Raw genomic sequence first — 10,583 nt, forward strand, 5'->3', positions numbered from 1 at the left:
TCCCTTCCAGCCCAGTCACTGAAGGAGCACAGGGCGAGGGGTGGGCTCCTGGAATCCTGTGTGACCCTATGGGTGCTGCAAGGGAGATGCAGAGCAGGGTGGCAGCTCCTGTCCCGGGACATCTTGGATGAACCTCCAGATGCTTCAGCATCTCAGCGAGGGGACAGGTAAACAGATACCTGGGGCTGATCCCTCCCAGTGCCTCTGGCCATGGAGCCTGGCCTCTGCTGCCCTTGTCTGCTCCTTCACCTGGCCCGCAGAGCTTTGGTTTGTGCTGTTTCTTTTTAAAGATGCCCAGTCACCGTGGGAAAGCGTATTTCCCGTTGCTTTAATTAGCTGATGCTGGAACAAATAGCAAGAGGAAGAGACTGGCAGCCTGGAGAGTCTTTGTTTTGATCTCTTGTTTTTCACTGCTGATCTAAACAACAGGAAGTGCAGTGTGGCAGGAGTTCACCTGGACGTGCTCCCGTGTCCCCACGAGCGACTCCTGACCCCTCCCTGTTTCTCCCATGTCCCCCCAGCACCTGCTGCCGTGGGCTGTGGGGAGAGCGGCCGTGTGTGGTGACTGCGGGTGGGTGCTGCCGCCAGCACAGGAGACGCTCTGGGTGCCAAGGGAAACTGAGGCATGGGGTGAAGCATCCCCTCTGCTATCTCCATCCACATCCCTGAATGTGGAGTGACAGTTGGAGCTCAGCTCGCTGCAAAGGAAGAAGATTGCGGAAGGTGGGACAAAGGCTTGGGGGGTGGTCCCAGTGCCCCCTCAACAGCCCCCCTCACACCCACACCCCCTCCAGCCGGCCGAGGGCAGCAGCCCACATCACCTTTGCCAACCCTGGCACCAGCTGAACCCACCTGTTGTCCCACAGCCTGGACAGGTGTTACAAGTGTGTCCCAGCCTGGACGTGGGGGACATGGAGGTTCCCACCCAAGAGGCTGGGAGGCAGGTGGGAGAACATGAGGGTGTTGGGGATGTCCAGTCAGGATGGGGAAGCGTGGGAGGCTCCATACTGGATGGGGTGACACGGCGGGTCCCAGCCTGAACGGGGAGGACATGGAGGGACCCAGGTGGAAGCGGGGGCGCGGGGGTCCTGCCAGGGTCCGGAGGAGCAGGTGATGCCGGCACCGCCCCGGGGGCCGCCCCGTCTCGTCCCATCCCTCCCAGCCCGTCCTGTCCGCCCGCCGGCCCCGCTCCGCTTCGCCTTTCCCAGGGGCTCGGCCGCACCGGGGCCGCTATAAATCCGGCGGCGGCTGCCCGACCCGTGCGGGGAGCCGAGCCGAGCCGAGCCGAGCCGAGCCGAGCCGAGCCGAGCCGAGCCGAGAGCGGGGCCGCCCAGGTAAGCGCGGGGGAAACCGGGACGCCGCTCCCTGCCCCGCTGCAGCCTCCCCCGGCCCGGGGACCCTGCTGGACCCATCCGCCCGCGCCCCGCTGAGCGCCGCCGTGTCCCCGCAGGCCCCGGAGGAGATGAGCTCGCTACGGTGCCCTCCGCGACCCTGCGCTGCCCCTCCGGCAGTGGCACCGGGGAGCTGCCGGCTCCACCGGCCCCCGCCGCCTCCTTGGCGCTGCAGGCGGGTCCTCACCTCCTGACCCTGCACCTCCAGAAGCTCCACCGCCAGCACCGCGCCGCGATGGGGCCCCGGCTCCCCGCGGAACCCGGCTGGGGCTTGGGAACGCAGCCGCGGAACGCGGGGAGCCGCCTGCCCCCGGCCAACGGCCCCGGCATCATCGACTCGGACCCGGTGGACGAGGAGGTGCTGAGGGCGCTGGTGCTGGAGCTTGGCCTGGACAGGCCGGACGAGCTGCCGGAGCTCTGGCTCGGCCACCATGAGTTCGACTTTTCCGCGGACCTGCCGGCCGGCTGCTGAGCCCCAGGGCGGCTGGGGCGGGGGGGCTCCCGCATCGCCCCACCGGGGACCTGCGGGCCGGTGCCGCTGGGCGCGGTGCCATCCCGGCTGGGCCAGGGGGGCGAGAGGCGCAGAGAGCGGGGAAGGGGCCACCCTGGGGGCTGAGGGAGCGCTGAGGCCGCCTCGCTGCGCCAGGCAGGCGGATATCTCAGGCTGCTCTCTAATAAAACCTGGACGGACCCTTGTCCCCCCGGCTGTGTCCCTTTCCCTGCCCAGCTCAGCGCTGTCGCTGGGGGACGATGACAAGGGAGTCCATCCGCGCGGGGCACCCCGGGGTGGGAGGAGAGTCTGCCCTTCGCAACTCCCATGCCCCTTCCCGGCTTTACGGTGGCTCCAGGGGTGCCACCTGCGCGGTGTCCCCATCGTGTCACCCTCGAGGATGCAACCTCTGTCGCGCCCCGCTGCGGGAGCGATGCTGCAGGAACACACTGGATGCCCCGGGACCGCTCCACTCGGCTGCCTGGAGGGGCGCGGGGGCCTGGGGGTGTCCCAGGGACCCTAGTACCCCGGGAGGACATGCCAGCCTCCCCGGAGAGTCCAGTCGGAGACCACTGATCCCCGAGCTGCCTTCGGGAGCAGGTGCTCAGGCCGGGAGTCGGGTTCGGGGGGCTGCGTAGGGCCCCAGCTCCACCCGGGACGGGCCGCGGGCGAGGGGAGGGCAGTGGCCGGCATGCGTGTCCCCGCGGTTCGTCTCCCGGGACAGCCAGGGTACCCGGAGTCTCCGAGCCCTCCAGCCCCACCCCGGCGGGGAGCTGGGGTATGTGAACCACCGACACCCTCACACCCTCTCCCAAACCGCAGGAGCACAACGTGGGGGCTGTCTCACGGCTCCAGCGAGGGCCGGGAGGGACCCACTCATCCTCGCCACACCCCTCGGATCCCCCATCACAGACACAGCCGCTCGCTGCCGGGACCCCTCGTCGAGACCGCTTGCAGCGGGGAGAGGAAGGAGCACCCCACCTGGCTGGTGGTGGCTGCCCAGCCCCCCCACACCTCCCGCGGGCAGCGCCGAGCTTGTCCCGCGTGGGAGGCACACGCACCGCACTGCCCCGCTACACCGGGTGGTACTGGACCACCGGACCGACAGGGGGCGCCAGGCGGCGCGGCCACCGCCCCCGAGCATATCCGCGGCAGACCGGAAGCGGCGGCCCTTTCCCGGCGGAGCGCAGCCATGGTGAGAGCGCGGCGCGGCCGCTCCCCGCCGCCATCCGCCCCCATCTGCCGCCCGCCGCGGGGCCCCCGCCGCCCCCGCCGCCTCCGGGGCCGTGGGGAGCAGCCTGCCGCGGGCGCCGGGGGGAGCGGGAGCCCGGGGGGGCTGGGGAACCGTGCTGGGGGGACCGGGGAGCCCTGCTGGGGGGGCCGGGCCTGGCGGCGGCCGGTAACACGTCCCGTCCCGTCCCGTAGGCCCGCGGCCCCAAGAAGCACCTGAAGCGCGTGGCTGCGCCCAAGCACTGGATGCTGGACAAGCTGACGGGCGTGTTCGTGAGTGCGGGCCGGGAGCGGGCGTGGAGGGGACGGGCTTGGGCCCGGGCGGCTTCCCGGGCTCGCTGGGGGGTTCCCGGGCTCTGGCGCAGTGCTCGGTGGGCTGGGGCAGGGCAGGGGAGAAGAGGCTTTGCGAGCAGCTCCCGTGTTTCCCTGTTTGCAGTGGGGTAGTTGGCTGCTCTCCTTTAGCCGCCTTGTTGTGTTTTCCGTTCACCGGGCCGGGTCTGTGGGTGGTCGTGCTGTGTTGGGGGTGGTGTTCTGTAAAGACTTGGGGGGCAAGGCACTGTGAATACCAAGAGCACACTCCTGCAGCCCATCGCTGCAGCCTGGCTAGCAGTGCGGCTCCACGGGTGCTGCTTCGCGTTCTGTTCTTCTCTGGGGTCAGGCGATGCTGTTGCACTCGAGCACCTGGCAGAAAGCTTCTGTTTGCAGGCACCCCGTCCATCGACAGGCCCTCACAAGCTGAGGGAGTGCCTGCCGCTCATCATCTTCCTGCGGAACCGGCTGAAATATGCCCTGACAGGAGACGAGGTCAAGAAGATCTGCATGCAGAGGTTCATCAAGATCGATGGCAAAGTCCGCACAGACATCACCTACCCTGCGGGCTTCATGGGTGAGTGGGAGGGCTGGGGCAGGTAGCTCAGTCCGCTCTGCTGCACTGTGGGGGCGAATGTTTTGTGAGGCTGCCATTATTTGGGGAAAAGATGCTTTCCTTGTGGAGTTAAAGATAAATATGAACAGTTGTTACTTAGTTTGGAGTTACACGCTGCAATGAATACCAGAGCCAGGTGTCTGTAGCTTATAACTGCATGCATATGCGTAAGTTGCTGTTCAGACTTCAGGTTTTGGCAGTTTTTGGTAATTTGCACTGTGTCATGGTAAAAGATGTGAGCCTGTGGTCAAGAGGAGATACCAACCTGACCGTTCAGGCCTGAAACGTTGTTCAGTTGTTTTTAAATGTGAGCTTTGTGCTGAGCTACTGTGTTGGTAATGTAGCTGGTAACAGCTGCTATTTGATTTCCCTCTCTGAAATCAGATGTCATCAGCATTGAGAAGACGGGGGAGCATTTCCGCCTGGTGTACGATACCAAGGGCCGGTTTGCTGTTCACCGCATCACAGCTGAGGAGGCCAAGGTGAGGGGCTTCAGCTGGGTTTGGTTGGGATGGTGTTGCCTGTTTGGCATCTCCCTGAGGGCTGAGTCTGTGCCACCCTTGAGAAGATGAGGGTCTTCAGGGCTGGGGTCCAAAGCCTTTGGTGCAGGGAGATCTTTTGGTGACATGAGAGCGGCTCCTAGGTGAGTGCTGGTGCTTGAAACGAACGCTGTCAGCATGGGCTGGCTTCCCTCCACAGGGAACTTTGGGGTGGGGAGGGCTGTGCTGTGCTGTGCCTGAGTGTAGGGTTTTGCAGTCCAACAGTGATCAGAAGCATGAGACTGCGTGTGGTGCAGAAGCCTTGAATTCCTTCCTGGGTCTGTTATAGAGGTGTTTACACATCTGCCCTCTGGCCCTGGGCATTGGGGAGCAACTGCTGTGTGTTTCCTTAACCTGAGCACATTGACATGGCTGAGCTGCGAGTCTGTGCTCTCTTTGGCATGTCCTTCCTAAGGCCGGGCTGTGCAGGCAGGCAGGGGTGCCCAGCGGAGAGCTGGCTGTGCTGTAGCGGCCTGTGGTGTGCGTCTGGGGACTCTCCACACCCACATGATGGCTACTGCTCTGTGCCGACTCCTGAGTCCCAAAGTAGCTGTGAAGGAGTTAGGAGTGAAAGGCAGGAGGGAAATGCCCTGGAGGAGGATACAGATCTGTCTCAGGTTCTGAAGAAAGGCAGCGTCTGCCTCTGCTGTGTGACCACAGGCTTCAGGGCAAAGGGTGGAACCTGCCAGGACAGCAGGGTGACCATGAGCCAGCACTGGGCCCTTGTGGCCAGGAAGGCCAATGGTACCTGGGCTGGGTTAGAAGGGGGTGGTCAATAGGTCAGAGAGGTTCTCCTGCCCCTCTACTCTGCCCTGGTGAGACCACACCTGGAATATTGTGTCCAGTCGTGGCCCCTCAGCTCCAGAAGGACAGGGAACTGCTGGAGAGAGTCCAGCGCAGCCACCAAGATGCTGAAGGGAGTGGAGCATCTCCCGTGTGAGGAAAGGCTGAGGGAGCTGGGGCTCTGGAGCTGGAGAAGAGGAGACTGAGGGGGGACTCATTAATGGGGATCAATATGGAAAGGGGCAGTGTCAGGAGGATGGAGCCAGGCTCTTCTCTGTGACAGCCAATGATAGGACAAGGGGCAGTGGGTGCAAACTGGAACACAGGAGGTTCCACTTAAATATGAGAAGAAACTTGTTCCTGGTGAGGGTGGCAGAGCCTGGCCCAGGCTGCCCAGGGAGGTTGTGGAGTCTCCTGTGCAGACATTCAAACCCGCCTGGACACCTTCCTGTGGAACCTCAGCTGGGTGTTCCTGCTCCATGGGGGGATTGCACTGGATGAGCTTTCCAGGGCCCTTCTGATCCCTGACATTCTGGGATGTGTGATTCTGTGCCTGGGTGTAGGCTCTCCTGGGAAAATGCAGCTGGTGTTGGTGGGGAGGCCGAAGCCCAGGGTGGGCAGCTGTTCCTGATGTGCAGGCGTTTCTGCTAGGGCTGTTGCATAGCCACGTGGCAGCCGGATGAGAGGCACTGCTGGGCCAGTGACCTGGGCAAGTTGCTGCCTGGGCTCTTGTTTTGAGCCCTGGAGTGTCGCATGTTCTGCATGGGACTGAGGGCTGCTGTGGCTGGTGGCTCTCTGGGGGACAAGAGTGCTGCTCGCTGCCTCCACTGAGCACTGTTGGGTTTTGTTTGCAGTACAAGCTGTGCAAGGTGAGGAAGATCTTTGTGGGCACCAAAGGAATCCCTCACCTGGTCACCCACGATGCCCGCACCATCCGCTATCCAGACCCCCTCATCAAGGTGAATGATACGGTGCAGATTGACCTGGAGACAGGCAAGATCACAGATTTCATCAAGTTTGACACAGGTAGGTCTTGCATCTGGTGCAAAACACTGAAATCTTCCCCACCATAGAGGGCAGTGGGGAAGTTAAATACAAATGTTAGATACCTTTACTCTAAAATAGAGAGGCAGTGGTGGCAGCCTTGAGAAAGCGCTTGTTTCCCTGGGTCATCTCTGTCTGGTGCTGGAGCAAGGATTCCTCCCCTGTGCTGGCAGTGGGAGACATTTGGTGCAGGGACATAAAGTGATTCAAGAGCGGGCTGGCACCAGGTAGAAGCAGCGAGCTAGTGGAGAGTTTGCTCGAGCCTGACTCTTGTGCATCTGTGAGCCGAAAGCCCTGGGCAGCTGTAGAGAGATTCCTGGCTCTCGCCTGTGGGGAACGTTTCGGTTGCAGAGCTATGAGCAGTGCCAGGACAAGTGGAACACGTCCTGGGTGCTGCACAACCGAGGTGGTGGGAAATGTTTGGGATGGGCCTTGGGGCCAGAGAGCTCTTTGGCTTCCTGAGGTGTGCCAGGGTTCCTGTGGGACATAGGTGTCACCATGTCCTCTGGTGGCTGCTCTGTCCCTGCCCTTCTCCAGCGCTGCTCCTCAAAGAGCCCAAGTGGAAGGGCTTCCCATGGCACGTGCTGCCAGCTCTTGTCACACTGATCTTCCTTCACTCCAGGTAACCTGTGCATGGTGACTGGTGGTGCCAACTTGGGCCGTATTGGGGTGATCACCAACCGGGAGAGACACCCTGGCTCATTTGATGTGGTTCATGTGAAGGACGCCAATGGCAATAGCTTCGCCACCAGGCTCTCCAATATCTTTGTTATTGGCAAGGTAAGCCTGCACGCACACAGGGCGGGTGGCTTTTCTCCTCTTGTTGGGGGCTGCTGGCTGAAGGCAGCTACCTTCCTGCACCATGAAGCTCCTCCAGTGCTGGCATCAGTTCTGGCTCCGCTCCCTGTGGTTCTCCTTGCTCCAGGCTAACTGCTCTGGGAAGGGGAAGCATCTGTAAATTTAGGAACGGGTATGATTTCAAGAAATAGCCCCGTTTTGTTTTGTTTTTTTTAAACCGAGAGTTGGGAGCTGAGCAGTGCTCAGTGCTCAGGTCTAGATGTGACCTCAGCTGCTCTGAGTGTCCCTGCTGTCTGGCCATCCCCGATGGGCAGTTTGGTCCACGTTATAAAGGGGTGGTTGTGTGCTTTTGGCTGGAATGTGTTCTGCATGGACGTGACCAAAAGAGGCAGGTGTAGGCCTTTAGACTTTTGTCACCTTCTTAAGGGGCTTCTACTGGGTCAGTGCCACAACCACATGGACATGGCCCAGGGTGAGAGGGTGAGCTCTGCTCTGTTCTGGTTTTCTGATGTGGGGTGACTTCTCCTTTGCTGCAGGGCAACAAGCCATGGATCTCCCTGCCCCGTGGAAAGGGCATCCGCCTGACCATTGCTGAAGAGAGAGACAAGAGACTGGCAGCCAAGCAGAGCAGCGGGTGAAGCCCAGCTCAGGCCAGCGCTGGTCTTTGCAGTATCTGATTAAAAGGTTTACCAAATGGCTGTGTGACTGGCTGGGGAGCATCCCCGGGTTGGGGGGAGCCGGGCTGTGCCAGTGCCAGTGCCAGGCCATGCTCTGCTCTCCAGAAGGAGCTGCTGATCTGGAGATGCTGCTGGTGATCTGAGCAACTGCCAGAGCCATCTTCCAGAAAGGCAAGGGGAGCGGTGGCAGAACCTCCAGGCTGCTCTGTTCCCCGGAACGTGTTGGCACAAACACTCCCGGACATCCTTCTTGGAGAGGGATATGCTGGAGGAGCCAAGATGGGGAAGAACCAGCTGGGCTCTCCCTAAGGCTGATGGTGCCAGCCGGGCTTGAGGCCCTCAGGGATTGTCCCTGGCCAGGGGACTGAGCTCTGTCACCAGCACCAGGGGTGGGTGGTGCATTGGCTGCTGGGTTGTAGAGCAGCAGGGGCTGTGGGAATGGCCCTGGAAGCCAAGGTGGGCAGGGGTGGGCAGTGCCTGGGCAGCAAGGCCAGTCCTGCCCCCTGGGCTGTGCTAGCAGGTGTGCACGCAGCATGACATGGCAGGGGCTCCTCTGCACTGCTGGGCCCAGCAGAGCTGCTGTCTGCCAGGCAGATCAGGAGTGAAGCCAGTGGGGGCCACAGCTGGTCAGGAACTGGAGTGCTGGAGGCACAGGCTGGAGAGCCCAGGGGCTCTTCTGCTGCCTTGAGGTGCCCACATGGCGGTGAGGATAGGGAGATTGTAGCAGTTCCCTGGGCAGCCTGTTCCACTGCTTTGTCACTCTGTGAAGAACTTCTTTCTAATATTCAATCTAAACCTCCCCTGCTGCAACTTCAGGCCATTTCTTGTCCTATCATCATCACTTGCTACTTGGGAGATGAGTCCAACACCTTCTGTGATCCAACCTCCTGTCAGGTAGCTGTAGACAGTGAGAAGGTCTCCCCTCAGCTCCTGTTCTCCAGGCTGAACAGTCCCAGCTCCCTCAACTGCTCCTCATCACACTTGAGCTCCAGACCCTTCACCAGCTTTGTCACCGCCTCTGCGCTCTCTCCAGCACCTCAGTGTCCTTATGATGAGGGGCCCAAAACTGAACACAGGATTCAAAGTTTGGCCTCACCAGTGCCCAGCACAGTGGCACAATCACTTCTCTAGTCCTGCTGGCCACACTGGTGCTGATACAAGCCAGGATGCGGTTGGCCTTTTTGCCGACCTGGGCACAGTACATGCTGGCTCATGTTCAGCCAGCTGTGAATCAACACCCCCAGATCCCTTTCCAGATCATTGATAGAGATTAAACAGAACTGGCCACAATACTGAGCCCTGGGGACACCACTCGTGATCGGCCACCAGCAGGACTTGGCTCCATTCACCACAACTCTTTGGGCCCAGCCCTCCAGCTGTTTCTTCATCCATCGCAGATACGCCATCCAGGCCATGAGCTGCAGCTTCTCCAGGAGATGCTGTGTCAAAGGCTGGCGAGCTAACTAGGCCAGACCCTCACTGCAAGTATCCGTGTGAGAAGCAATTTCAATTAGTGTTTAAGGAGAATATTTTCCTTGTGGTGGTAGATCAAGCACTGCTAGAGGGGCCCAGGGTGGTTATGGGATCACCATTCTCATGGGACACAGTCCTGAGTCTGATCAAACAGTTTTGTTAAACTTCATAGGAAATGGGCAGCACAGATCCCTCGTCCCTGTTCTGATTTGAGATGCCTGTGTATACACAGCCCAGCCGCTCTACTTCTGCTGCCGCAGATCTTGGTGCAGCCCATTGTCCAGGGTTCAGGGTTGGGCATTGGAACAGGCTGCCCAGGGCAGTGGTGGAGTCACCAGCCCTGGAGGGCTTTAAAAGTCATGTAGCTGTGATGCTTAAGGACATGGTTTAATGTTGGCTTTATGGTTGGAGACTCGGTCATTGGAAAGGTCTTTTCCAACCAAAATGATTCTAAATGATTCTATGACAAGGTGACCCGCTCAGTGGATGAGGGAAAAGCTGTGGATGTTGTGTACCTGGACTTCAGTAAAGCCTTTGACACTGTATCCCACAGATTTCTCCTGGAGAAACTGGCAGCTCAGGGCTTGGACAGGCAAACTCTTCACTGGATGAAGAACTGGCTGGATGGCTGGGCCTAAAGAGCTGTGGTGAATGGAGTCAGATCCAGCTGGCAGCCGGTCACGAGTGGTGTCTTCGCAGTCCAAGCTCAGTCGCAATTCTCTACCAGATTCTCCCTCCCTGCAGCTGCAACCCTGGGCCCCTTCTCCCATTTACACTTGCACCTTATCCTGAAACAGAGCAAGGCTGGAGCCTGGTGTCCTCTCCTGTGTCATGTCCAGGCCCTGCAGGGATGTGCGCCAGCCCTCCTGGCCTGGTGGCTGAAGGTCTGCAGCACTCACCTTCCTGCCACTGATTCATCAGCTTCTCAGCCTGAGGAACTGCTGCAGCATGAGCAGAAACACTATTGCAGACCACAGGCTGAGCTCTCTGGTACACTGGGGCACTCCTGTGCCAGGGGAAGTCGGAGCAGCCTGCAGCTCCTCAGCTGCACACACCTCCCCTTGCATGCCAGAGGCACGAACCTCTCCCCAGGTGCACAGTGAAACGCTGCCTCTCCCTCCAAGTCCTGTTCCCGCAGCCCTTCCACCTGGCACGCACAGTGGGGAGCACAGCACTTAAAATTCCCCCGTAGCAGCTGCAGAGCTGACAACGTGCTCCCACCACCATCACACC

General features: G+C 60.6%; 2 protein-coding genes across 2 annotated transcripts; both read left to right on the forward strand.

The window, feature by feature from the left end:
• The first annotated feature begins 509 nt into the window (after positions 1–509).
• On the forward strand, positions 510–1,977 carry CITED1 (Cbp/p300 interacting transactivator with Glu/Asp rich carboxy-terminal domain 1). The gene is made up of 4 exons (XM_071813665.1): positions 510–605; positions 867–944; positions 1,163–1,259; positions 1,451–1,977. The coding sequence occupies exons 1-4, from the start codon at positions 510–512 to the stop codon at positions 1,861–1,863; spliced, it is 684 nt and encodes a 227-aa protein (XP_071669766.1). The 3' UTR covers positions 1,864–1,977.
• Positions 1,978–2,725: 748 nt separating this feature from the next.
• Positions 2,726–7,894, forward strand: RPS4X (ribosomal protein S4 X-linked). Its single transcript, XM_065846880.2, has 7 exons — positions 2,726–3,076; positions 3,307–3,384; positions 3,817–3,997; positions 4,421–4,518; positions 6,213–6,384; positions 7,025–7,182; positions 7,737–7,894. Exons 1-7 carry the CDS (start codon positions 3,074–3,076, stop codon positions 7,836–7,838), a joined length of 792 nt encoding a protein of 263 aa, XP_065702952.1. The 5' UTR covers positions 2,726–3,073; the 3' UTR covers positions 7,839–7,894.
• Positions 7,895–10,583: the final 2,689 nt, after the last annotated feature.

The sequence above is a fragment of the Patagioenas fasciata genome, chromosome 11, assembly GCF_037038585.1.
Source record: "Patagioenas fasciata isolate bPatFas1 chromosome 11, bPatFas1.hap1, whole genome shotgun sequence".
NCBI lineage: Eukaryota > Metazoa > Chordata > Aves > Columbiformes > Columbidae > Patagioenas > Patagioenas fasciata.